The sequence below is a fragment of the Camponotus floridanus genome, unplaced genomic scaffold, assembly GCF_003227725.1.
Source record: "Camponotus floridanus strain SB8 unplaced genomic scaffold, Cflo_v7.5 scaffold15, whole genome shotgun sequence".
NCBI lineage: Eukaryota > Metazoa > Arthropoda > Insecta > Hymenoptera > Formicidae > Camponotus > Camponotus floridanus.
Window position 1 is genome coordinate 2,375,449 of NW_020229270.1, and position 27,310 is coordinate 2,402,758.

A 27,310-nucleotide genomic window follows, 5' to 3' on the forward strand; every position below is an offset into this window, starting at 1 on the left:
CCCTTAATGGCGCGGTGTAGTTCAATGGATAGTTCTGATGACGACCAGACCCAGGTCTAGACCGATGGACGAGGCATCGTTGTACAATCCGGGATTAATAGCGCGCGAACTAATTCAAATGTCTAATAAATCTTGGCCGTTTCTCTCCGGCACCCCCCCCGGATCGCGCCTGCACCCGCTGAATTTCTCCACGCGAGGAGAACCGGTCGATCGATCGATCGATCGATTGGTCGAGGAGCAGCCAGATAGATTCGATTAACCCGCGAGTTTCGTTAACAACTAACACGATTACTTCTAATTCCAATTTGTCACCAAGAAACCGTGGCGGGAACTTCCTATTCCCGTATGGAGAAGAATACGGAATTGAAGTCTCGAACGAACGAACTGGGTCGCAATCTCTTCCCTCTCCTCCTCCTCCTCCTCCCCCCTTCGTCCCCCTCCTTCCCGCTCCACCTTGCATCCGCATCCGCGACTAGCCGCGTTACGAAGTTTCGAGCTTCACGGATCTCTACTTAATACTTATGTAGATATCGCTAGAATCTCCATATTGTTATCAAAATGTATGGCTGACAAATTACGCCGACGATATCGAGTAAACGCGCTCGCTTTTTCATAAAACGCTTGTTATTTTAATACGCAGATTCAGTATAAAAGTAAATTCGTCATGTAAATTCGAAAGAGTTTACTCCGATGAAAAAAGATGGAAAAAAGAGAGAGAAGCGTCTTAAATATTTACACCTCTGGCATTATTCACCCTGATGTTTTTATAATGATTAAAATGTAAAAGCTACAAGTATACTATTTTGTAAATATCTATAACGATTTACATATATAACGAGAATATCAGTTCTTGAATTTTCCTCGAAATAAAGTTAAGTGAGTAATGAATTTTCAATCTCGCACAAAATACATGAAGAAATAACAATGTAAAAATTATATGCAGCAAAATATTTACTCACCAGACACCGTCTACTTGGCCGAAATACAAAACATGCACTGTATATAAACTGTAAATATTCAGATCTCCCGTAACATTGCACTTGCCGAGATATTTCACGACGACGTTCCCGCGCAAATAGGTCTGGTTTAAAAAGCAAGGTGTATAAAATCGTATCTAGAAGTGTAACTCTCTCTCTCTCTCTCTCTCGCGGGAAATGTGCCAATTTCAAATTGGATCTGAACCGTCTGCACTTTGGAGCATATGCGATGATGGTAAAAAAGACTCGACAACTAGGTGGGTAAGTCTTTTCCTTGAAACAGATTGAAGTTCTTCGATCATTCTCGAGAGGGCGGTCAAACGTCAAACTGCATTCCCATCTAGATCCGCGTCGAGTCTGTCAAAGTCGATGACTCGACGAAACAAAGATGGAATATTTGACGTTCGTTTAGAGGTTAGACGAAGGCTGTCGCATTCATTTCTCGTGCTCGTACAACTTCCCGTCACGTATAATTGATTTGATCGTGCATGCAGTGCGACGTGATCATCGACCGCCATCATGAGTAAGATGTATTCGACGGCGAACCTGTCCGACAAGGAGCTGAAGGAACAGGGGAACCGTCTCTTCGATCTGCACAAATACGAGGACGCAGCCAATTGCTATACAAAGGCGATTGTGAGTGACGTTTGAATACATGCTAGATCATCGCCGTGAAATTCTAAATCGAAATTCTAAATTATTGCGCACTTTTGTGCGTCTGCTCGATTGTTTACCAATTGTTACATACGCAGCAAGTATTTTTTGTTTTGAATCATGAATCACATGCAGTGTTTGCCAGAGATGGCAGTTTGATGCTGCACCTAGCGCCGAAAATTTGTACTAGAATTTGACAGAAATGAGGGAAGACTTTTAAATCTGATTATATATTCCGTCTCTCTCTTTTTCTCTTTAATACAAATTTATCATATCTTTAAAAAGAAGAGTGATTTTGCACAACAGAATCATTTTCTTTTTTTATTTTTGTTGCAGATAAAGAATCCAGACCAAGCATTGTACTTTACAAATCGAGCATTGTGTCATTTGAAATTGAAACAATGGGAATCGGTGTGCAAGGATTGCAGACGAGCCTTAGATATAGATCCTTGTTTAATGAAGGGTCATTTTTTCCTAGGACTTGCTCTACTGGAGTTGGAGCTTTTTGATGAAGCTGTAAAACATTTGCAGAGAGGTAAATGGCAAAGCAGACTTATACATACTCTTATCATTTTTTCAAGAAAGAGAAAGAATAGATTAGACTTATATTATAAAATTATTTATCTAAAACAATTTAGCTGTAGACTTGGCAAAGGAGCAGAAATTAAATTATGGTGACGACATCACCAGCGTGCTACGACAAGCACGTAAACGTCGTTTTCAAGTAAGGGAGGAACAGAGGATCGCTCAAGATATTGACCTGCAGACTTATTTGAACCAGCTGATCGTAGATGACGCAAAGCGTAATTTAGCAGCTTTACAAGAACAGGAGACGACAAAGGATTCCGATACTGATGCAAATTCAACTGAATTTGCTAGGAGAAAAGAGGAGATCGAGGAGAAGAGAGATACTTGTATATCACGGCTCAATGATCTCTTTGCTAAGGTCGACGAGAGAAGAAGGGTTTGTTTTCTTTCAATTTCTGTCATCAAAACAAGAGTCTTTGTATTTATTTTTTTGATGTTTTGTGCTGTTATTTATAAACGAATTGTTTGTAGAAAAGAGAGGTGCCCGACTATTTGTGTGGTAAAATCAGCTTTGAGATCTTGCAAGAGCCAGTGATTACACCTAGTGGAATCACATATGAACGGAAGGATATCGAAGAACATCTTCAACGGGTCGGTCATTTCGATCCAGTCACACGTGTGCGTCTTACACAAGATCAATTAATTCCAAACTTGGCAATGAAGGAAGTAGTCGATACTTTCCTGCAGGAAAATGAATGGGCCTTGCATTACTGATGTCAATACATTATTTACTGCCATAGATGTAAGTTAAGGCAATAGTGATTTTTAATGATGAAAGAAAAGAATTCAATATTTGATGAAGAAATTTATAAGAGGATATCTAAAAGAAGAAATCTCAAGAAAGTGTAAAGTAGTAGAGTATATACATATAGATTAAGTATATTGTTCCCCGTCTCTCCTCGTTACAAAAAAAATATTTTTTGCTTTATTAGAAGATAGTAACTTATTCTCTCATCTCCTTGAGTAAGCAAGTTCAAGTCTTTAGATTCTCTGTTCTTGAATTTTTATCATATATTTAAGAAAAGAACAAGAAAATATTATTTCTATTGTAAAAAATTATCTTTTGCGATAAATTTTTATTTTTATTATGCTGAAATATATTCACAAATTAATATCAATCTATAGGGTGTTATTGGTGAACCGAAACGGGGTTTGCCAATTACTAGGCGATTTATTCTCTACCATAAAGCAACTTAGCTCTTCGGCTCAGGTCCATCAAAAACCAAAATAGCTGCCTTTATAGTATATTTATCTTATTCGCTTTCATTCTTGTATCACTTTAATCCAGATAAACACTTATTATGACAAGAAGTTGAAACAAGAACAAGAAAACGCTCTTAAAAAGACAGCGGATTTCGAGGACCTGAATAGTGATTTTGTAACGAAGAAATGCTTGTATTGTTATTGTATTCAATATTTTTCTAGAATATGCCATATGAAAAATATAGAAATTATTATTGGATATATGTATAATATTAAATAATTAAAGCAAGAATCGCATGTAAATTCATACAAGATAATTCTATGAGAGTATATATAATTAATTGTATGTATATAAATTTATTTTCTTGCTTTATAATCGGCAATTTTTGTTTATAAAATTGAAATTTTCATAATTGCTTTTGATAGAAACTTGAAATTAGAATTTCAATTAAAAGTTGAAAGACTTGCAAATTTTTAACACAATATAAACATAGGATAATGAGTGTTCATATATAGTAATCTTTCTTAGTTTATCATACATCTACATAATAATTTTTTACTGCTGAAATTGTTTACATCTTTACTATATTGTTTGTTAAAAAAATAGTTCCGATTGCGAATGTTATATATCAATAGTAAAGAGAAATCTAAATCCACTCAAGGTATTTATTTTAACATTCAACTGACAACAATATATTTATATATGTATATATATATGTACAGTTTTACGTATACGCAATATTGTATATATGTATCGCAATCATCGCAATCGTATGTAATAATAACAATTATTACCGTCCACCATCGGTGTATTGTTTTAAGTTATTGCGCAAGCTACATCGACAATATATATGGTTAACAAAAGTCTGGTAAGATAGATTATTCTCTCTGTAGTCTCAATAAATGCAACAGTCATTTAATAATGAACTACAACGTCTCTCCTTTTAATATTTGTTTTTTTAAATTCATTTTTTTAATGTGTGAATTAAATTCGAAAAATTGACAATTATATTTTAAAAAACTTTAAAGATATCAATTAGAAAATTATCAATTTTTAACTATAAAAATATAGAAAGGAGAGTACTTATTAAAAAATTTCCAATTAAAATATAAAATGCATTTGATTCCCAAAAGATTCTTTCACCAATAGAGCTCGAGCGAGTATGCGAGATAAAAAAACTAGTATATAGTTGTAACAAATGATATGATATCAAGATATGGTTTGTCTTTTATCATTAATTAACTAATGACAATTTCCGTCATTATATAATTGATGACTCCTATTGTTATTTAATTAATTAGTCATTTGCTTAACGATTGCTAATGCAGTTATTTGATCTGCTTAGGCTTACTAATAGATAACTTGAGAAAACGAAATTCTACTATACTTATTGTCCGTATTACATTTGTACGTTTTAGGCGAATACTCCACAACCAATTAATCATTAATTCATTAACTCTTTGCACTAGAATATTTTAATATGGATTTATAAAATCTTATTAATTATTTATATATTCAATAACATGAAAAATTAATTATATAAATTGTTACAGGAAATTACTGTGAAATTATAATAACGTTTTCTATATAAATTAATGTAAGTATTTTTTCTTTTCTTTTTATTAATTTAACATAGAAAAGTATTCAAAGTGCAAAGAGTTAGGAATTTAAAATATCACTGGAAGATATCAGGCCATTTGAATACTGTCACAAAGGAGTGCAAATAGGAAGATTCCATAGAATGTTCAAAGACATCTTTAATGTTCAAATTCGACCTGGATTATAGCTTCTTTCATTGAAATAGAATGATTTACTTTGATATATCTATATATATATATATTATCTATTCCTTTTATAATATACTCTATGTCACAGGTCGAGTTTGATACATAACAGAGTTAAAATTAAAATAATAATTGACCTACGTGAAACTAATTGTTTAATCTATGTGGCCTGGACGATGATTATCTCTCCTCGCCCGAAGAAACCGATTTCTTCGGGTCGAATCAATTGCCTTTTTTGCTATCCAGGCATTTTTAAATGTGCATCACATACCGCACAACGTTAATATTATTGTCAAGCATAATTTAGTCCAATTATTTTATTGTCGTCAATTTTGTCGTCTTTTTATGCTAAATTCATTATTGTCACGTCATCCATCCACATAATCACTCGTGGATTCCTGGATCCTTAGATCTGTGGAAGGATCTCATATTCTTAGACAATTATACATTGTGAAATATTTGAATTTTTAGATCTCTGCAAATCTTCTTGTACGTTTGTAAATATTTCGATATTTTTATCTGCTTACTTGTGCTGTTAGATTGGATCTTTAAGTGTTTATATCATCAAATCTTTAGATCCGTTGATTCTCGAAAGTATTTTCGAATTTTCAATAGATCCATAAATCTAAGGATCCAAATGCTTTGATACAAGACTATCTATCTAGAATAATGTTTCGGGCGCATTCACCCAAGTCCACTGGACGGCTCCTACCGCTAATCTTATTAAATCTGATGTTATTCGCAATCGCTAAAGAGTAAATGTTTCATTGTTAACTCATATAACAGATAATTTTCCGCACGGAAAGATCGCCTCTCGTTTCCGTTCATACGATGCACGATTGTTCGTTTGAAAACTGTATATAGATTATTGTCTAATATTCTTCATTACTCATTTCACGAAGTTTCGAAAGCCATTTTTCGCATAGTTAATCAATTAATTAAAAAAAATTGCAAATTGTTATATCTCTCGGGCAGAAATACATTCAAGAATATTTTCAAATAAATCTCCGCTTACATCAATATTTTTGAAATATTTAGATTCTAGAAGAATTTTTTCCTTTAAATTACAAAATTTTCAAATACTGTAAAAAAATTGAATCTGACATCTAATTTTAATTATTAAAGGTGAAAGAAAAATTATTTTTTACTTGAATATATCTCCGTCTTTAAATGATAAAAAAATAACTCCTACCGCCGAAGCTTTTATGTTAATTGACACAATAGACAAGATCCTACCACGCAAATGCGTTGACTACAATTCGACCAGATTCATCAAAATGAATTGCAGCCACTTTTGATCAAGTAGCAAGCAGTTGAAGATGGTCGTCACAGAATAAAGTAAAGCGTTTCTCGAAACGAGATCATCTGCGGAAACGCGCATCGCAATCAAGGATCGATCCTAGGTGAGATCCTCGTCCTCATCGTCGCTAGGGCCGCCCGTAGGGCAGCACAATCCTTCAGAACCGTCATTCCTGATGCAAAACAGCAGTGTTTCAGCCGCCGTTACCTCATGCGGCATAATTCCATGAAATTCTTTTAAATCTGCTGCAGGAAACCAGGCCTTTTCGTTGTCGTCGATGATGAGGATTCCATAGTATCTAGAAAGGATCATTAAAAGATTTTATTTAAAGGCTCATTTAAAGGATCATTAAAAGGTTTAATTTAAGAAGCGTATATAAAACAAGATATGTGATTTTTTACTGACAACTTTAAGATCAATACCAACCTGCAAATTGCGACTGCGGGTATCCATAAAACGGAAGTGAGAATGAGAATGGCAATGAGAACTAAAGCCCAGACAGGCCACTCATGTCTTTCCGTGATGCCTTTACTCGATACCCAGGCTGGATAACCGCTTCCTTCGAAAAATATTTCGACGAAAGACGCGATCAAGATACTCAACATTGCCAGTGGACTGAGATACTTCCAACATATTAGCCAATAGAGACCAGGCCGGTTGCCAGTCATCAGTTCGATATCATCGGCAAATCTAAAATTATCACAATACAATTAATGCAATCTTTGATCTGAAACCTTGCAGATTTAAGAATGTTTCTATACTTACCTCTTCAAACCGTAAACATAGGATACTGCTATACATTCGAAGAAAGCAATTATAAGTAACGGAAAATTTCCGCTGAAGCTATCGAACAGCACAAAAACATAACTGCCAGCTCCATGAGCAAAGGCCATCGAGATCGAGCAGCACACCAAACAAATCACACCTGTGAAATCGAGTTTATTCTTGTAACTTCTTCCAATTTAAACTATATCTTATTATGTGTTGTGAAATTAACCTGTCAGAATCTCTTTTCTTAAGTTCGGGAAGAGTTTCATATCGACGATACTGGTGACGACACCTTCCAGAGTACCAAACTGAGAATCGATTCCTAGTGTAAATAACATCAAGAAGAACAATACTGACCAGAATTGAGCGCCAGGAAACTGATTGATCGCTTCGGTGAAGATGATGAAAGCCAAACCTGTGCCCGATGCCGACTGTAATTATTGTTACATAATTTAAAAGCACAGAGGAAAGGTATAGAAACAAAAAGTTCAATTTCACAACTTACATTATCTAATTCTTTTTCTAGATCACAATAGGGCAATTCCGGCATTATCATGTCCAATGATCCATTACTACTAGTGATGTTCAACAGTGTGCCACTGATCGGAATATTTTCGGGTATCTTATCGGCATGTCCGAATATATTCATTAACGTATTATTTCTTTCCGATAAACATTGTTCATAAACCATGGTGGCTTTGAATCCTGTTAAAATGCAAAATTATAAGTCTAAAAAAATAGGAAAATATCAGAGGAGAAGTTTGCACGAACCTATGATCGAGAAAACGACAATCCCCGCGAACATGGAAGTAAAGCAATTCGTCAGACTGACCATGATAGCGTCACGATAGCAATTATTGTTCACCGGGTTGTATGAAGAGAATGCTATCAGACCACCAAAAGCTAAGCCTAGTGAGAAGAAGATTTGCGTTCCAGCCTCTAACCAGACTACCGGATCAGTCAATGTGTACCACTGAAGTAGAGAAATAAATTGATGGTTATACAAAATAATTGTGACGTATAGAAGATAATTGTATACAATGTACCTTTGGCGTGAAGAGATGCCGCAAACCGTCCGACATACCCGTCAATGTTACCCCTCGGAAGAAGAAAATGATTAGAACGATATACGGAAATGTAGCGGTTACATACACAACCTGGAAAGAAGCAGAAATTATCATTTGATGAAGAAGAATATGATGATATTTAATTTTTGTAATAGGAAAGGGCCGTACCTTGCCCGAGGATGCGATACCCTTAATCATGCACATGTACACGAGAATCCAAGCAATGATCAGCGCTAGAGCGATCTTCCAATTGAACACTTCCGGCGTATCGATATCTTTGGATATCATTAGGGTGGTTCGATACCAGAAATACTGTGTTGGACTGCTGACCTATTGATCGATTATCAAGTTACATACAAACTTATTAATGTATGGACAATAGAATATAATTTATATTGTATAAGCGTAAATTTTAGCATTACCAAACACTCGGGTTCGGGCGCGTAAGATCCATTTTGAAAATATTTATTCGGACACTCCGCCCAAGGTAATTGCGATTGAAAACTCTTTAAATAGATTTTTAAATTTTTATTTTAGTTTTATATAAATGCGACAAGATGAAACATTAATTATAAATGGATTCTTACCTGAACGAAATAGAAGAGGCACCAGGCAATAATAGTATTATAATAAAGAGCCACATTGAAGGAGACTATGGCGCTGCTGATTCCGATACCCCCCATATACGGGGATACCTTTTCGGTAAGGAAATTCACTATTAAAAATCTTTATTTCGATAAAATTCTAATTTATAGTTTTTTTTTCTCTATTCACCTGATTCCACACGCCAATAGCGCCTTTTCTCAATCTTTGGCCGATTGCCAATTCCAAATAAAATATAGGAATACCCTCGATGGCCAGCATCACGAAATAAGGAATTAGAAAAGCACCTGGTGGACATTAGAAATAATTCTTATTGTACGAGAGAGATTTTAATAAACAATTTTAAACGAAGTGAACGCACCTCCACCATTTTTCTGAGCCAGATAGGGAAATCGCCATACATTTCCAAGGCCCACTGCATATCCTACGGTCGCCAGGAGAAATGTGAGTTTGCTATCCCAATTTTCACGCTCATCTTCACCTGCTTCCGGCCGAAAAATCGCCTTGCCGTCATTGTTACCGGTGCCCGAGCCGTTTCCTGTTTTGCTCTGTGAACAAAGGCCAATGAAGTGAAACTCATGATATAAAGTGAATAAAATAGGCAGAGGTACCTTGTTAGGACTGCTATCTTCGAAGGCCGCATTGGTGGCCCCGTAATTGGCAGTGGAGATGTTCTTTCGATTATCCACCATTAATCTACCACGCATCTCTTTCATCTCAAGCTTATCGATGCTTTTTTGAGGCTTGAGATCGCGGGAGCTTTGCCGGCGAACGAGATGAGCCGTATTCGCCATATCTTCTCCGCTTTCGTTTTAATCCCTTTCAAATCCGCTTCTTTCTGATCAAACGAAAAGATCTAGACACTCCATCCTGTTCAAAAAAATTTAAAAGATTAAAATGATTAAATATGAACATGTATAGAAGCAAGTGCAAAACAAAATTATTACTAAATTATTACTAAATTACTAAATTATTACTAAATTATTACTAAATTACATAATGAAAAGTTTGTAATTTTTTTTAATAAGAGATGTAGATATAAAAATATCTAAAGAAAGTTACATTAAATTAATATATTAATATATTAATATATTAATTAATTTATAATTTATATTAAATTAATATATTAATTAGTTAATATTAAATTAATATATTAATATATAATATATATAAATAATTAATATGATAATAATTAAATGATTAATATATTAATGTAATCATTAAAAATTAATATAGTAATTAATGTGTGTGTGTGTGTGTGCAAATAGAATATATATGTATATGTATGTGTATATTTTTAATATCAAAGAATTATATTAAAATTTAATTATTATGGTGCCTTTTTCCCTGGAATAATACATTTTATTTGATTAATACATATGTTCATGAATTTCTTGAGTTAGTCATTTTATTTTTTATTATTTATATACATATATAGAAGCTGTCCATACACAATATGTGATAATTTCTTATGTCGATTCTACACATACACACACACACACACACACACACACATATATATATATATATATAAAATCTCATACAGGTGTTTAACACAAGGATATACACATGTTTTCTAGGTACACATTCTTCATAAAAAAAAAATTCAAATACATATAAAAAAAATCGATTGAAAACTTCACTGGAAATTGATTTTTACTTTGACGTAGATGCACGTTCTCGTTAAAGTACACGAATACGAATCTCAGCAAATATTTTATACGCAATCATACGAAAGAGAGAAGATTAATTTTTATTAAAGTAACTACATATGGCTTCGGTAAATGTGTATACAAAAAAATCTCATCTTATTTTAATCAGATGAATATATATATATGTACGCCCTCGCGGACACGAGTCTTTCACTTCATTGTACGAAATTCATTATTGATGTGAAGAAAGCCCGAATTCTCTCGCGAAAGTACAAATCCATTCGAAAACGTTTGTTCGCAAAGAAACAGTGTTCGAAAAGATTCGGTTCGCGTTTCTGTCGCGGACAGCAGAAAGCAATGAAACGAAATCTTTACCGACCTGCCGGGACCAAAGGAGGAAACGCGCGAGGACCTTGTCCGCGGTCGAAGAGCGGTTCGCCACTGGTGACACCCCCAGTGTATGTGCTGGTGATAGTAACTTTTGAAATCACGGTATTTCAAGAGAATCAATAGCTGGCGCCGGCGCCTCGACCCTCTCTCTCTCTTTTTCGGCCGCGAAATCGCGCGCGAGTCCTTTTCCATTGGAAGGAAGATACCGATAGTACGACGAAAAGGAGATAACGAAAGATGAACCATTATTATTATAATTTCACATTATTCTGAAACTTAAAGCATAAAGAAATAAAGCTTTGAAATTCATATAATACAATACAATAAAAACCCTACTATTATATAGATACAATAAATTGGAATGAGATAAGTTTTAGGATAATTAATTGAAAATTATGTCATTTCTCAATTTAATAAAGGACGTTAATGTCTTTGGTAATGAATTTTCATTATCTTCCATGAATAATTGTTTTATCCATTTATAAAAAAATATTTATTATAAAAGTAGTCTTCCATAAAATATATAATACCTTTAAGGATATAAGGTATTTTTGTTTGATTTTTTTAAGTTTCATTCATATATTTCCAATTTTTTAACGAAGAGCCTCCTTAGCAAGGAACTGTGTAAAAGCGAGTATCTCTAAAACATATAATCCTTATTGAAGTTTTTTTACATGTAGTATTTGAATAATTGGAATCGAATGTTTAAGTGCAATATTACACTAGCGATATTTAATATATTCCGAAAGATTCCGAAAAACGATCAAATAGATGATGAATATGTGTGTATATATATATATATATATATATATATATATATATATATATATATATACATATTCATCATCTATTTGATACTCATTACAATGTTACACATTAGAGTGAGCATTATGTATTACACACACACATATGTGTGTGTATGTAATACATAACACAATAATAACTTAAAAGTGAAATAGTAGCAAGTAATAAGAATAGAATAAAAATGCAGCATTTAATAACTCTACAGAAAAATGAAGAAATATTATGTTATACTTACTATATATATTCCTCCTCCCACGCTGTTCTTCCACAAAGGAGGAGATCAAATTATCGATAGTCTCTTCCATTTTATAATCGATAGATTTCATGCAATCCCTGATACGAAGATACCTAATATACATACATACATATAGAATATACATATAGTATAATATAATACTAATATAATATAATATAATATAATATATATATATATATATATATATAATATATATATATAATATATATTATAATATAATATAATATACATATAGAATATGGTACATAATACTAGTAAATTACAATGAAAGTTGAATTATATGATTAAAGAACTCTATTATTAAAACAACAAATACATGTTATGATAGAACTGGAAACTTTCCACAGCCCATTCTAAAAGTAGATTAAGTTTTGGTCGATAAGACGTTCCCTTAATTAATTCTTGCATTGTTTCATCCTTGAGGGATACTTGGCTCCTGGCATTTTCCAATTTGATCAAATAATTTTTTAAATCCTAAAAAAAATCAAATTAAAATACCATGTTTTTTTTTCATTAAATTATAACTCATAGATAAAGATATACCTGATTCGCGTCATTAAATTGTGTCAAGATATCCTGGAGAAGCGCAATTTCATCTTCGAGGCCCATAAGAATTTTGAACATCAATCTTTCCCGCGTTTCTCCATCCATGTCATTTTCTGTTTCGTTTATGTTTACACTGCAACAATCACGCCATCTCATTGAACCTATGATAAAATTCGCCGAGCGCAATGGAATTTTTTATTGTCACTCACTTTGCAACGTGTCGAAATTGTTCGGCTTGATTAGCTAGAGCCTCAAGCGGTCTTTCAGCTTTCGCCGATAATTCTTTCCATTTTTCATCCAACTTCTGTAAACGTGCGAAATAGCGGACAAGGCACGCGTGGAGTTCCTGTGACATATCAGGTTAGAGGAAGAAAAAATTGTGCCAATCTCCTCGCCTAGTTACTAATTTCAAGAAATGCGTTTATTCGGGAGCGTCCCGTTTGACCACGTTGCCAATTATATCGACCTGTGCCTAGGGTAACCAGCAACGATTAACCAATCAGAGAGTCCTATTTTGAATTGGCCAATTGGCGACGTGGTCAATCGGGTGCCACCTGTTTATTCTGACTGTTGGTAACAATATTTCACTGTATTTTGGAGCGATTACCCATCTACAATTTTACATTCTATGGTTATTTTCCGGTAATCATCTGTCACATCGAATCGAGTTACGTGCTGCTCCGCACAAATCGATCTGGCGAGCCGGAAAATAGCAGGTGACACGATTTAACACGCGAAAAAAGGAACCTTGCTCGTGGACCGAAATGATCCCTGTGGGCCTCTTCTGAATGATATCGCTATCTCTCTCCCGCACCTACGCGCACCACGTGTAGGGGTTATCTCCTTCCACATTCTCACAAACGCAACGGACACCCAACGAGTCGTCAATAATGCAAAGTGTAATAAATTCGGTGAAGGGCACCGCGTTGGGCGTCGCCGAATACTTGACGCCGGTGCTGAAGGTAATTTTTGAGTTTTCTTTTTTTTTCTCTCTCGCTCGCAGGATATCAGTAGTTTATCGGAATCGATTAGATTCTTTGGTTAAAGAGATTGTTGTCGAACAGCGGAGTCGACAGATGACAGAACATCCAGTAATGATTTCATCAGTGAGATTTTCTATAAATAAATAAATAGAAGATAACAATTTTCTTTACTTGTAAAAAAACTACTCAATTTATAAGAAGAGAGAGAAAGATTTATTCTATATTTTCTATCTTTTTATGGAATTTTCTTCTCATCAACAGATACTCTTACATGTATTATTTATGTAAAATTGTCTGACTTTAAGGAGAGCAAATTCCGAGAAACAGGTGTCTTGACACCAGAGGAGTTTGTAGCAGCTGGAGACCATTTGGTACATCACTGTCCTACATGGCAATGGGCTACTGGTGATGAGGATAGGGCAAAGTCCTATTTACCAAAGGGCAAGCAATTTCTGCTCACTCGTAATGTCCCCTGTACACGTCGATGTAAACAGGTAATGTTATGACTGAAAATAATATATGATTTTTGTTCTTTGTATATAATGATATCTTTTACTAGGTATTTAACATTATCATTTGCTGTATTTACAGATGGAATATAGCAACGATCAAGAATGTATTATAGAAGCAGATGATCCTGAAGGTGGATGGGTAGATACTCATCATTATGCAACTAGTCTTGCTGGCCTGGATGAAAAAGTATCAGAAATGGCCCTGGAGGAGACATTAGAGGAGCCATCTCAAGCTCATGACAATGCAGATGAAGATGAGGATGACGAGGATGCTGCTGATATGGAAGCTTTCGAAATTAGCGGAATGTTAGATGAACAAGATAAGGTAGAAAAGAAATTTGTAGGGGAAGAAATATCTTTGAGATCTCCCTCTATAATTGTGAAAAACAACTTTGTTATAGCACACGGCGACGGAAAGTATCAAGAAATCTGGTCAAGAAAAACGGGACTCATTTACGGAGGGAGAAATTATTCGCACCCGCACTTATGACTTATATATTACATATGATAAATATTATCAAACTCCTAGATTATGGTTGTACGGATACAATGAGGTAAAACATGCATATTTATTTTTCTCTCAACTTATATTATTTCCTAGATCTACTTATCATACTTATTGCTTTTACATTATAGAATCGAAAACCGCTTAGTGTAGAAGAGATGTACGAAGATGTTAGTCAAGATCATGCTAAAAAGACAGTTACAATGGAAACTCACCCACATATACCTGGTCCTCCTATGGCTTCTGTTCATCCTTGCAGGTAAAATAAAGAAGGCAAAAAAAAGTTGATCTAAAAAAAAAATTTATTAAATTTATGCATCTTAATAGATTAAACGACTTATTGTTTATATAGACATGCAGAAGTGATGAAGAAAATCATGGAGACAGTAATGGAAGGTGGCGGAGAATTGGGAGTGCATATGTATCTTATAATATTCCTGAAATTTGTTCAATCTGTCATACCGACGATTGAATACGATTATACACAAAATTTTATGTTAAACGCAGTCGGTTAAATGTCACAGTATTAAATTACTTACATTATATTGTGATTGATATTAATCGCTTGCAAACTACTTTAGTGGATACACGGGATATTTATGTATATCGATGTTTACTACGCTTTTCATCATAAATGCCAAGATTGTAAGAATATTCAAAATTGTAAGGATTGAAGAATGTGTAATTAAGACTTCTACTTGACGATTACAATGCTCACAAGCATTATCTTTCAATCATTTGTTTAATTTGTTTCGATAAATGACAAGAATGAAATGACGAATTCTACGAATAATCCTATGAATGTTGCAATCGTCAAATGGAACATGACCTAAGTATATTTTGAATTTGAAGATGCACGAAAGTCATGGAATCTAAGAAAGTGAATATCCTATATGAACATCCATTCCTGAGAATCCAAAGATTGCACGGATACATTGCACGGATCTCAAATGTTAAGCATTTAAGGGGATCCGTTTATATATTAGTTTTGATCATTTTAAATAAACGGACTGTAAGATTTTTTTACATTGAAAATATGAATTGTGAAAATATTTGATCCAACAATTGTTAGACAATAAGTAAAGAATAATATGCTGTGCTGAAAGCAACGAAGAATCCTACAAAGAAATATAGAAATTTCATATACGTTAATAATTAAGCTAATATTATTTGTTGGCTTATTATTTACAAAAACAGAAGCTTAAATATTTATTAAAATCGATTATAGTTAATTATTACGAAAATAAATTGGAATATTAAGAATATTACCTTTGTATGTGACCGATTTCTGTGCAAAATTATATCACATACAAAATAACGACACGAAATAAGAGTGATTAAAATTCAGACTTACCTGTAATTTGTTTCCTCGCATGTCAGAGATACACATAATTATTTGCCGTTACTCCGATAATCCGTGACATTCTCATAAATTTACTGGCACATAAATTAACATGAATGCGATTGGATTAGTCATGAGATAGTATTATAAGATGTTACTAAATTTTATGTGGTATAATGTTGCATTCATTATCTTCCGAGCAAGTAGAAATTTACTGTCCTTTAAAGCTTTTTCAACATTGATTTTTCTATATTTCGTTATTCTTTAATTAAATTACTGAAATATCTTATTATTGAGAGATGATTGATCAAAACTTGCTGAATTATTTACCATTAGAATTATTAAAGTTATTTGCTGATAGCATGTTCCTTATTTCAAGTATATATATATCCCGCAAATATCAAGTTATATAATTGTTATAATTTCCCACTCATTATAATTGTTACACGTTAAAAGAGCAGTTGTTAAGTGAGAAATATATATATATACATATATATATATATATATATATATATATATATATATAACAGTTATACTTGTGTTTGCTTGGTATATATATATAGATACGTGTGCGCGGAGACGATCTTCTTCAGTCGAAGAACTTCCCGCCGACAGGATAACGAGTGACTAATCTATCCGCACAGGAATAGGACGCGGGGGCGCAACTATATATAGATATTTATATATGCGCTTATATACATAAGCGCTAGAATATAAAGTATTGTTGTTAGTCAAAATTATACGATCGCATGTATTTGCAACACTTGCATTCCTGAACTCGTCAGAACTTTGTAAGTATAATACAAGTCGTTATAAATAATAATTTTAACAATTCTCTTAAAAATTATTAATGAAGCGATATTGTGTCATATTTTCTATAATTATTGTTTACTGTTAACAAAGTTTATTATTTCTTTGTGTGTACGTGTCTATGTCCGTTTTACAATAATTCCTTAATAATCGCAATTTTTTTCGAAAATATATGCGATATTCTCACTTGCGCATTTAGCGCATTAAACTCTCCTTCAGAAAGGATAATCGTATCTCTCCCGCTTGACACGCGCGTTACTCTTTCGTATACACAAGAAAGCTATCAGGGTGATTGGATAACAGGATGTCTCATAAATCTAAGAGCGCATATATTAACGGTTTTTTAGCTCCTTATATTGTTGTGCACAGGACAAATCGAAAACCTAAAAATTATCCAAAATTTTTTGTTATTCAACAAAACGTATCCTTAGAGCCACAATGATGATCCATACTTCTCAATTATTTGTCATTACTATTACAATATACGCTGCTATAATCGGTAAGTATCAACCTTGCAATAAACTCAATCTATTTTATATATATAATTATTATTAATAATAATTATTATAATTAAATATTATTATCATTATTAATTAATAATGATATATTATGTAATATTTTATATTATCATTTAATTATTATATTATTATATTTAATAATAAAAATGCAATATATATTATTATTAAAAAATATTATATGTATTAGAAAAAATATTATATTTTGATCTTTTCTTGTTGAAAGAGAATTAAATTTAATATTAAAAATGTAAATTAAGGGTATAAAGAATTAAATTTAATATTTAAGATGTAAATTAAGGACACAAATTAAGAAATAGTGTTTTGTGAAATTATTATTAGAGAAATTATTATTATAGAGACTAAAGATTATATATTATAAAAATATTTTATTATACATTTTTTCTTTTCCTCATTAAAGTTATTCTTGCTTAAATTTCTTATGTATATATATATATATATATATATATATATATATATATATATACACATACACACACACATTCTTTTATATATATATATATATATATATACACACACACACACATATTCTTATATATATATATATATATATATATATATATATATATATATATATATGGGGCATTCCATGCCAAATCGTGACCATTTTTGATATCTAAATTATTATGAACTGAATATTCCGAATTTTTTTCAATATTAAAAAGTTTGTTTTGCTTAGTCTTATAATACTTGTTATATTTTTGAATTTAGTATCAACATTTATTTATAGACATTCGTTTGAATTTAGTATCAACATTTATTTATAGACAGGTTAACGACAAAAAAGAAAACAGTCATTTATAATAATGTAAAAGCATTTATTTTCTAACACGTTTAAATATTTTACTGAAACATGTACAGTGCATTTTCAATCTATTTTGAAACGCAACTGTTCCTGAATTTTTATTTCTTATCTCTAATATCTGTTTTAAAATTAACATAAAAAATTATATTAAAAGAACTGTATTTTTTATGATATATGTTTATTTTATTTTGTGTAATTTCAGATATAATGTCTAGATTATACTAAATATTTAATATTTGCAATTTCTTTATAAATATGTTTATAGATAATTATATATAATTAGATGTAATTAGACTTATTTATATTTATATATAATTATTATTTAAATATATATAATTATATCTAATTTCATTTAATTATTTATACATCTAATTATCTATACTTCATCTAATTCATTATCTATACTTTATCTATATTTCATCTAATTATTTATACATCTAATTATAATACATATAATAATTATATATAATAAGATCATTTATGTATTATTATACAAGATATTTATAATTCTCTATCGAATTATGCAAAATTATATTAAAATTCTGTTTTTCGAGTATCATATTTAATATAATTTTATATTAATTTGATATAAAGTTACAAATATTTTAATACAATTATATACAAATAATAATTATATGTACACAATTATCTATAATTAAATATAAAACTTTTTTCCCGGGTTAGTATGTATATTGATACAAATTGACTTACTAAGCATTCATAAAAGAATTTCATATTAATGTATTAGTAAATGTATTAAAAAATTGGTGTAAATTAGATCACTATTATTAGAAATATTCTCACAGATAAATCCTAGATAAATCCCGAATAACTACCATAATTATCTCTGATATATTTGTATAATATACTTACAATATCCTCGCAAGATATCTTGATGATATTTTACAGATTTCCATGTGTTGTGTGGGTATATATAACGCGCCATTAAAAAAAAATTTTTATATAAAATATAAATTAGCCAAATTTTCTTTTTCATAGACGGAGCACCTAGCGCAAACCTAGAGAGCATCTTTTTACGTATTTACGTTGGGTATGTTTATACTTCAGTTATTCTTATTTCCATCATTCACGTTTCCATCGTTTTAAAATTAAATTCCAAAGAAATAAACGATATTAATTAAATTCTTGCAATAATATCAATTCTTGTTTCTCTCTCTTTGATGCGATATAAAGTTGTTATAAATCTCTATAAAGATCTTTTTATATTAATGCAAATATTTATCTTATTTAGAACTACTATGGATGAATATGTCGATTACTCGCTAAAGAATACCGATGCACTGCTATCTCGAATAAATAGCAGCAAGCCGACAGTATTATATATACACGGCTATATGGAACATATAGGGAAAGATAGCATACGAACAATAGTGCAAGGTATATTTCGATGACGAATAGTTATTTAAAAAAATGTTTTAATTATATTCCTCTCTTTCCTCAGCTTACTTGAAGCGAAATGATCACAATATCATCGCAATGGATTATGGTAAACTGGTGAGCGACTCATATATGACAGCTGTGAGAAACGCCTTCCATGTTGCAGCCGCTCTCACAGTGACTCTCGATAAGATGGTAGGATCGGGCTTTAATTCGGAAAAGTTACATATTGTAGCACACTCTTTAGGCAGCCAAGTCGCTGGCTACCTCGGCAGAAGTGTCAATTTTCAGATTCCTAGAATTACAGGTAAAGTCCATCAACTTTTTATCAGTCAATTTTATTGCAATTTCATGTAACTTACATATTTTTGTTTTAATGTAGTATTGAAGCATCTTTAAATAATATTTTGAGATATTTTGATAAGTCATATAAATTTGCAATAAATAATTCAAATCTTCGATAATAGTAAAATAAAAATAGTACACAATAATATTGAAATAAAATAAAAATAAAAACTTGATAGAGAGAAGTTTTGTAGAAGTTATTAAGTTGTAGAAGTTATGAATAAAATGTTATTAAAAAAATAAATTGTTTAAATTTGCTATCTTAAAATCTTAATATTCAAAGATTAGTGTAAAAAGTGAATTAGAACTTAATAATACTTAAATTTTTTGTTACAGGATTAGATCCTGCCGGTCCTCTTTTCAATTATCTCGAGCCTCATCTCACATCCTCTGACGCTCGTTTCGTAGATATCATACATACAGATTTAGGATTTTATGGTATTATGAAGATTATCGGCACGGTAGACTTCTATCCAAATGGTGGTCGACGTGTACAACCTGGTTGTCCATTAAATGCTACTATCTACTCCAAAGAAGGTATGTATATATATATATATATATATATATATATATATATATATATTCCTTATCAAATATATAACTTGAATATTAATTAAAATTACTCTTTACATCTCAATTGTTATTTCAGATTTTTGCAGTCATCATCGTTCCTGGAGATTCTATGCTGAATCACTGATCGATGAAACAGCCTTTCTGGGCGTAGAATGCCCTTCGTTATATCACTTTTATTCCGGCAAATGTAATAATAATACGCAAATCATCATGGGATACGGCACTCCGAGCAACGCGTTAGCAAAGAATTTTTAATTCTTTAAAGAAATCATTTTAAAAAAACATAAATCAAAATATCTTTTTATACGTAATATACTTATCTTTTTTATTTTTTTACAGGCAACGAAACATTTATTTAGTGACGGCTGACCAGAGTCCTTTCGGGTTACACGAGAAAGGAACTCATCTGTAATCGAGTTAACTGTACAATTGAATTGTAATATTCAAAAAGAATATACCATAAGACCTAGATGGATAGCAAACCCTCATAATAAAAAAAACGACAAGTACATACATCGTCCTCTGTGACGCTCGGCATGCTATATTCATAGCATATTAATGAAGAATTGGACGTATTATGTCTTATCTCTTACAATATAGTTAATAATCGCTGTATTATTCTAATATTAAGTTTTCTTCCTTATATGCAATAACAGTTTTTCTATTAATTCAATTCCTGTTTCCGTTATTTAATCGGCAATTGTATATCACTATGCAATTTTCGAAACGCAAATTTAATTTTTTAATTTTTTTATGCAAAGTTATCTATCAGGATAATTTGAGAAATTAAAATATATTCTCTCTCTAATTTCAAGATTCAACACTCATAGATCAATTCATCTATATCGATCGTGACAATAAAAGATAGTATGTACGTGTATATAACTAACGTTTATTTTTAAAGAGGCGGAACTATACGGCCACGACTCTAATAATGTAAACGGTAGTCTTTATAGTATTGCGATGTCTAATTGCAACAATTAGTAAAACTTATTTATGCATGAATTATCTAGGGTAGAACTCGAGGTAATTCTTTGTGCGAGAGAATAAGAAAGTAATATAAAATGTTGATGCAAAGAAACAGAAACTGTAATAAAATAACTTCTTCAGAATATTGTTATTGCAAGAAGCATTTTTATTGAGATCTTATAGAGCTTGAAGAATTTTCTTTAGACTTTTAAACGAGAACAATGCATACTCTTCCCTTATCGTTCGCCCTCTTGACGTATACTGGTTATTGGCAACCTCTCAACTTGACACCCATCAAATATTGGGCGTATACTGTTTATTCCGTCGTGATGATTTTTCTTCTTCTCTCATTCACGTTTTGCGGTTTGGTCGATTGCTTCATGATTAAAGATCTTGAAACCTTTATTGAAAAATTCTCGCTGTTTTTGTCTGTGCTCGGCGTTAGTTGCAAAGTGATGAACCTGGTATTATGTCGGGACAAGATCATTGGCCTCAGTAATATGCTGCTGACGAACTTTTGTGTACCCAGAGACAATCACGAGATGGATATTCAACGAAAATTTGATCGTAACGCAAAGTGGGTAATTAAAGTTTGCATTTGGATTTATAATATAATTATCTCTTTGAAATAATTTTTCTTTACGCGAAACAAAAGCTCTGAAAAGTTTGAAAAAATTAAAGATCCAGAAATTAAGTCAAATCTAAAACTTATAAACATCAAATACTTATATAAACTTTTACACACAATTTTATATAGATTATAAGATATAATATATTCTATATCTTATATATATGCCTTTTTTCATAGACTTCGAACATTTTTCTAGGACGATTACTATATACTGCGAGATATTGAACGAGTCAGCCGTCTTCTTTGCCACAATTGCTCAATTTCGATATCTTGCCAATACCAGAACTTTGCCGTTGTCCGATTGGGTGCCATATGACATTTCGTCGACTGCTGTCTTTTGGGCTACCGTACTGCATCAAACTATTGGACTGATAGTCTGCGCGAATGCCAGCGTCGCCCACGAGACTCTCATCTCCGGCTTTATGATTCAAACTTGCGCTCAGCTGGACATATTATGTCATCGCGCTCGTATGTTGCCGAATTTGCTGCGAAAGGCCCAGAAATCCGGAATCTCAAAAGAGGATTTGAAGGCGCGAGAACAGTGGCTCGTTCGCGAGCTTATTCATCATCATCGCTATGTATATAGGTAAAGATTTATTCACAAGATGGGAAAAACATACGTATTGAACGAAAAATTATGATCTGGCAGATTCGCAGAACGCATTAATACGGTGTTCACGTTGATGATTCTCGTACAATTTTCCATAAGTTCAACGGTGCTCTGTCTTAGCATTTACAAAATGTCGACAAAAAGTTTGCTGAGCCTCGAGTTCGCGTGGAGCTTGTCATATCTTGGTTGCATGCTTACGCAGATCTATTTGTACTGTTGGTTTGGCAATGAAGTGACACTAAAGGTCAAATAAGAAAATATTTTAATTTATTAAAACATTATCTTTTTTGAAGAATGCTTTTTAGGATTTTATGCTAGGCAATCGAATTTTTTTAAAGTCTATTCTTAAATATACAGAGTACTGAAGTCGGCAACGCCATTTATGAGATGGACTGGCCAATGCTTCCCGTTGATTTAATAAAGACTCTTTTACTGATAATAATTCGATCTAAGAAACCGATAAAAATAACTAGCGGCTATATAGTTACTTTATCCAATGAATCTTTTATGAAGGTAAAAGAGAGAATGATATTAGAATAATATTAATATATTTTAATTAAAATATTTTTATAAATTTGACACAATTTAATTTTTATGTATCTTTATGTTCACGTTTTAATTTTTATTTTTTTTTCAGATTATCAGAATATCTTATTCAGCATATAACGTTTTGCAAAGTCCTTAATACGAACAAGAGCAATCATCTTCTTCGATTTTGTATCGCAATTAAAATCTAAGCCAAATTAATATGTAGCTAATTATTTCCACGAGAATCGCTCAAAAATATCTACATATATATAAAATATTTTTTTAAATATTCTTATACGTATATTTATCGTATTTTATCGTATTGTGTAATCTGCGAATGAAGCTATGGAATGTTATATGAAGTTGATTGTATTCTTGTTCTTGTATCTCCGTCATCGGCGTTAAACTGAACGTGGCAGCAGCAACTTGCAGGAAAGCTGAAGTAATCGCGGACGATCTCATCGTTTTCAGAGATGGCTGACAACTCGCGATAAATGTATTTCTGTTTGCATGCCGTGATATATCCCTCAGCAAAACCGTCAATCATCCTGCATTTATTATTTTCTTCTCTAGAAATAGAATATATTATTTTTCAGCTATTTTTCATTAATATTCTACCTTATACTGACAAACTATTTTATACTCATTGTATGTAATTCTCTGTCATTTATATTACATATATATATTTACTACATATACATATATATTATAAATATTAAAAAATTGTTATAACTTTTTTCTTCTTATTATGTAGCACTTACTTGCAAGTTTCAATTCGCACACTTTGAGAAAAATTCATCTCATTTGATTGGAGGATAAAGCGCCATTCATTTTTCAAGTTTTGAGCTGTTTTTGGACGAATTACTCGCTCCTAAAAATTAATTATTTTTATGTATGTTTGCAAAATTTGATTTAATATTGGAAATAAATCATAATTTAAAAATGATTTTACCTGAGAGAGACAAAGTGGTTCCTCACTGAGGTCTGTTCGTGGTGCAATAGTTAACTATTAACAAGCAAAAGTTTAAAAATAAAAATTGCATGTTTTACTAATTATATTATTTTAATAAATTATAAATTATCGATTTACTAACAATATCCTCGTATGCGTACTGCAACAGGCTGGAATCGGTCGCGAGTGCTTGATTCACAAATTCTTTGGGATAATTCAAGACATTTTCGCAGAAGGTTTGTTGCTTGTCGCAATTCGCTGTTGGACCAATTAAATTTATGTCACCATTGCCATTACCGCTTCGCGCTTGCAACACATCATCCGGAAATACAAAACTACTGTCAATATTCGTATGTCGTTTGTCATCTAAAAAGCCATATTCACAAAAATATTATGTTTAACGCAAGATTACAAGAAGGAAAACATTAATGTCTGAATTATAAAAATCGTAAGTAGAAAAATTTTAATTTTAATAAAATTTTATTTTATATAACTTTTTTGTATAAATTGTCGTAATAATCGTTTTATGATATTTATGACATTACCTCCAAAACGCGAATTTATTTTTTTCTTTACATCATTATGATCGTAATACGATTCTTCGGAGATTTCTATTGGATATTCTAATTGCTCGCTATTAATGCGGCTATCATAGTATTGTTTGTAAGTATTATATCCATGATAAATGTCAGCTTCGAGAACAATCTGAAATAGGTGAAATGTGCTTCTTTAATTTTTCATTTCTTTATCACTTTTTGTTTGACCTCATCCAAATTTAATCCTACATTTCTTCTTTATCAATACAATATCTTGTACAATATCTCGACAGTAATCTTGATTGATAAGTTTAAAGCTACGCTTTATTTTCTAAAAAAAAAGAATAATTGATTATATATAATTTATCTTGAATAAATAGAGAGATCGATTACATATCAGTGAAATTGATTTTTCAACTCTTTACTTATCTGATTGCACCGATTTGTGTTTTACTTACATCATGTCAAATATTGTGATTTTATTTCTTATTGAATTTATTACATACTTAATATTACATTTAATACTACTTAATATTTCATTGACCAATTAACATTAATAAACATGAATGTAATAGCCTTTTACGCAAAATATGAACTGCATGTTTAAATACTTGATTTCTTAAACGTTTAATTAAAATAATTTAAAATTAGTTTTTACACATACTGGTAAAATGAGGATTTCCATCAAAAACACTGTTGTAAATTTTTTCAATACCATCATTATAATTGTTTCTCTTTCACTCACACGATATAATATACAATGTAAAATTGTCAAGATATAACAATGTAAAACCGTCAAGATATACCTATGCAAATTATCAATATTATACTGAAGCAAATAACTTGGCTGCTAAGAAAATAAGCTATAAGTAGCTTTCTTCGCGGACTACTCAAACTGATTTGGATACATGACGACTTCCGATTGTAGGTTTGCTGTCGGTTTTTCTTATCTAGCCGCATTATTATCTGCTTCCGACAACTTATCTAGAATCATCAAATCGGGAGTAAGAAATCGGTCGTTTGTATTTTTTTTGCAATGAAATCAGTTATAATAACAGAAGAAATAAACAATAGATATAATAAACTATAAATATCAATATAAATAAAATAAGATATAGAAAAAAAGAAATTAAAGAAAATACTTCATTCTCTGATATTAATTTTAACTAAAAATTGAAGAATTAAAGAGATATGTAAGAACTTCTAACTTTGTAAAATATATACATTTATATACAATACATATGTAATATATATATATATATATATATATATATATATATACACACACATATATATATGAAATTTATATTTATTAAAGGGGGAAAATTAATTCTAAAATGTTTGAATTTCTCTCTCTCTCTCTCTCTCTCTCTCTCTCTCTCTCTCTCTCTCTCTTTCACGCATTTTCATATCTCATTTATTTTATCATTATTATCTCCGTGTCTTTATATGTGATTGAATGCCAATTTACTTCATGACATTTGAAATTTCTTATATTTTTGTATTTTATTTATAATTTTCTTTTATCTCATTAATTTCTTAATTTTGAATTTTCTTTTATATTAATTTTATTTAATGTTAATTAAAATTTGTTACTGTTTATTTTTAATTAAAAGAAAATCAATAATCTAAAAAATATATAATTTGAGGAAATATGAAAAATAAAAGAATCAAAATTTTAACGATCTGTATTAACGATTCTTGCGAACATTCTTGACAATTTATCTAAATTATATATTGTTCACGTAGGTCAGTCAAGAATCAGGATATATATATATATATATTTAATTAATGTTTCATCACATGATCAGTACATGTGGTCAGGATTTGCATACAGACCGCGGACAGGAAACTCGATGATACATTCTTGCACGAGATAAATCTTACATTAGCTAAGAGTAGCTGTCTTTTAATTTTACTCTTAATTTCAAAATTTTACTTTATTTCTGCAAAATTGATCGTCATTTTAATTCACGCAATTATAGATGATTTTAATTTGTGTATTACCCTAACAGCACACATGTCCGAAAGATATCCAAAGGATATCCATAGGATATCCATAGAAGATCGGGATATTCTATGGATGTCCTTTGGACATCTTTCGGACATGTGTGCTGTTAGGGTATTAATTATTTTAAAATAAGAAATTCGTAGTTGTTTTAATTTTAAATAAAATCTTACACTAAGGCAATTCTTAAATCTAATTCTTTAATTAATTAATCTTTTACACTTTTTTCGAAAGAGAAATATAATTTTGCGTGAGATGAGCTATCGTCACCGTCACATGATAATGGTCTTTATTACATCACTGAAAGATTTTTTTTATTACATCATCATTGAAAATAAAGTATATTCTAAGTTCATTTTAAAGTTAATTAAAATTTTTAAATCAATTAATAACAACACAGAAATACAATAGAAACATAAATAATTAAGAAACATAATGTCCTTTTTAAAACGAGATGTACAAAAAAAGCCTTTCTTATAAAAATTATATCTCTTAGATCATGAAATATTAAATTATAACTTTAAATTATAAGTACCTAATTCTTGTTTTAGTGAAATTCTTTGTAACGAATATTTTACTGTTGTTTAATTCATATTGAAAAAGGAAGACCATTATTTTCTATACAAGAATATGGGAGCCGGAATTGTCGCATATCTTCCCCACCTCCAAATTTT

General features: G+C 31.2%; 7 protein-coding genes and 1 long non-coding RNA gene across 11 annotated transcripts; 5 read left to right on the forward strand and 3 right to left on the reverse strand.

The window, feature by feature from the left end:
• Nucleotides 1-1,330: 1,330 nt before the first annotated feature.
• LOC105252818 (E3 ubiquitin-protein ligase CHIP) lies at nt 1,331-13,471 on the forward strand. Of its 2 annotated transcripts, XM_025406582.1 has the most exons (6): nt 1,331-1,613; nt 1,968-2,166; nt 2,270-2,595; nt 2,691-2,841; nt 11,496-11,500; nt 13,284-13,471. In XM_025406582.1, exons 1-6 carry the CDS (start codon nt 1,497-1,499, stop codon nt 13,311-13,313), a joined length of 828 nt encoding a protein of 275 aa, XP_025262367.1. In that variant the 5' UTR covers nt 1,331-1,496; the 3' UTR covers nt 13,314-13,471. The 2 variants fall into 2 exon arrangements, with proteins under 2 accessions (XP_025262367.1, XP_011258707.1); XM_011260405.3 differs by lacking the exons at nt 11,496-11,500; nt 13,284-13,471 and having other exon boundaries at nt 2,691-3,753.
• On the reverse strand, nt 6,341-11,313 carry LOC105252817 (sodium-dependent neutral amino acid transporter B(0)AT3). 2 transcript variants are annotated; one of them, XM_011260403.3, is made up of 14 exons: nt 10,977-11,313; nt 9,557-9,815; nt 9,307-9,493; nt 9,117-9,232; nt 8,930-9,037; nt 8,765-8,848; nt 8,511-8,672; nt 8,322-8,432; nt 8,047-8,248; nt 7,781-7,980; nt 7,505-7,706; nt 7,273-7,432; nt 6,934-7,197; nt 6,341-6,805 (listed from the first exon to the last, which is right to left on the reverse strand). In XM_011260403.3, the coding sequence occupies exons 2-14, from the start codon at nt 9,737-9,739 to the stop codon at nt 6,607-6,609; spliced, it is 2,178 nt and encodes a 725-aa protein (XP_011258705.1). In that variant the 5' UTR covers nt 9,740-9,815; nt 10,977-11,313; the 3' UTR covers nt 6,341-6,606. The 2 variants fall into 2 exon arrangements, with proteins under 2 accessions (XP_011258705.1, XP_025262365.1); XM_025406580.1 differs by having other exon boundaries at nt 9,307-9,815.
• Nucleotides 8,423-9,232, forward strand: LOC112637269. Its single transcript, XR_003122478.1, has 3 exons — nt 8,423-8,711; nt 8,880-9,044; nt 9,137-9,232. It is a non-coding gene; the product is annotated as an uncharacterized LOC112637269 (long non-coding RNA).
• LOC105252825 lies at nt 11,464-13,040 on the reverse strand. The gene is made up of 5 exons (XM_025406583.1): nt 12,803-13,040; nt 12,591-12,726; nt 12,364-12,521; nt 12,027-12,139; nt 11,464-11,627 (listed from the first exon to the last, which is right to left on the reverse strand). The coding sequence occupies exons 1-5, from the start codon at nt 12,946-12,948 to the stop codon at nt 11,581-11,583; spliced, it is 600 nt and encodes a 199-aa protein (XP_025262368.1). The 5' UTR covers nt 12,949-13,040; the 3' UTR covers nt 11,464-11,580.
• Nucleotides 13,364-15,464, forward strand: LOC105252816 (ubiquitin-like-conjugating enzyme ATG3). Its single transcript, XM_011260401.3, has 6 exons — nt 13,364-13,555; nt 13,882-14,070; nt 14,168-14,413; nt 14,490-14,642; nt 14,725-14,852; nt 14,946-15,464. Exons 1-6 carry the CDS (start codon nt 13,484-13,486, stop codon nt 15,106-15,108), a joined length of 951 nt encoding a protein of 316 aa, XP_011258703.1. The 5' UTR covers nt 13,364-13,483; the 3' UTR covers nt 15,109-15,464.
• Nucleotides 15,465-16,516: 1,052 nt separating this feature from the next.
• On the forward strand, nt 16,517-21,075 carry LOC105252815 (phospholipase A1 member A). Of its 2 annotated transcripts, none has more exons than XM_011260400.3 (8): nt 16,517-16,726; nt 17,093-17,244; nt 19,086-19,137; nt 19,339-19,484; nt 19,549-19,791; nt 20,166-20,366; nt 20,479-20,638; nt 20,742-21,075. In XM_011260400.3, the coding sequence occupies exons 2-8, from the start codon at nt 17,184-17,186 to the stop codon at nt 20,812-20,814; spliced, it is 936 nt and encodes a 311-aa protein (XP_011258702.2). In that variant the 5' UTR covers nt 16,517-16,726; nt 17,093-17,183; the 3' UTR covers nt 20,815-21,075. The 2 variants fall into 2 exon arrangements, with proteins under 2 accessions (XP_011258702.2, XP_025262407.1); XM_025406622.1 differs by having other exon boundaries at nt 17,115-17,244.
• Nucleotides 21,076-21,490: 415 nt separating this feature from the next.
• On the forward strand, nt 21,491-23,152 carry LOC105252813 (putative odorant receptor 71a). Its single transcript, XM_025406572.1, has 4 exons — nt 21,491-21,948; nt 22,199-22,588; nt 22,652-22,856; nt 22,970-23,152. The coding sequence occupies exons 1-4, from the start codon at nt 21,593-21,595 to the stop codon at nt 23,150-23,152; spliced, it is 1,134 nt and encodes a 377-aa protein (XP_025262357.1). The 5' UTR covers nt 21,491-21,592.
• Nucleotides 23,153-23,207: 55 nt separating this feature from the next.
• Nucleotides 23,208-25,539, reverse strand: LOC105252814. Its single transcript, XM_011260399.3, has 6 exons — nt 25,293-25,539; nt 24,638-24,797; nt 24,235-24,458; nt 24,093-24,146; nt 23,902-24,011; nt 23,208-23,709 (listed from the first exon to the last, which is right to left on the reverse strand). The coding sequence occupies exons 1-6, from the start codon at nt 25,347-25,349 to the stop codon at nt 23,484-23,486; spliced, it is 831 nt and encodes a 276-aa protein (XP_011258701.1). The 5' UTR covers nt 25,350-25,539; the 3' UTR covers nt 23,208-23,483.
• Nucleotides 25,540-27,310: the final 1,771 nt, after the last annotated feature.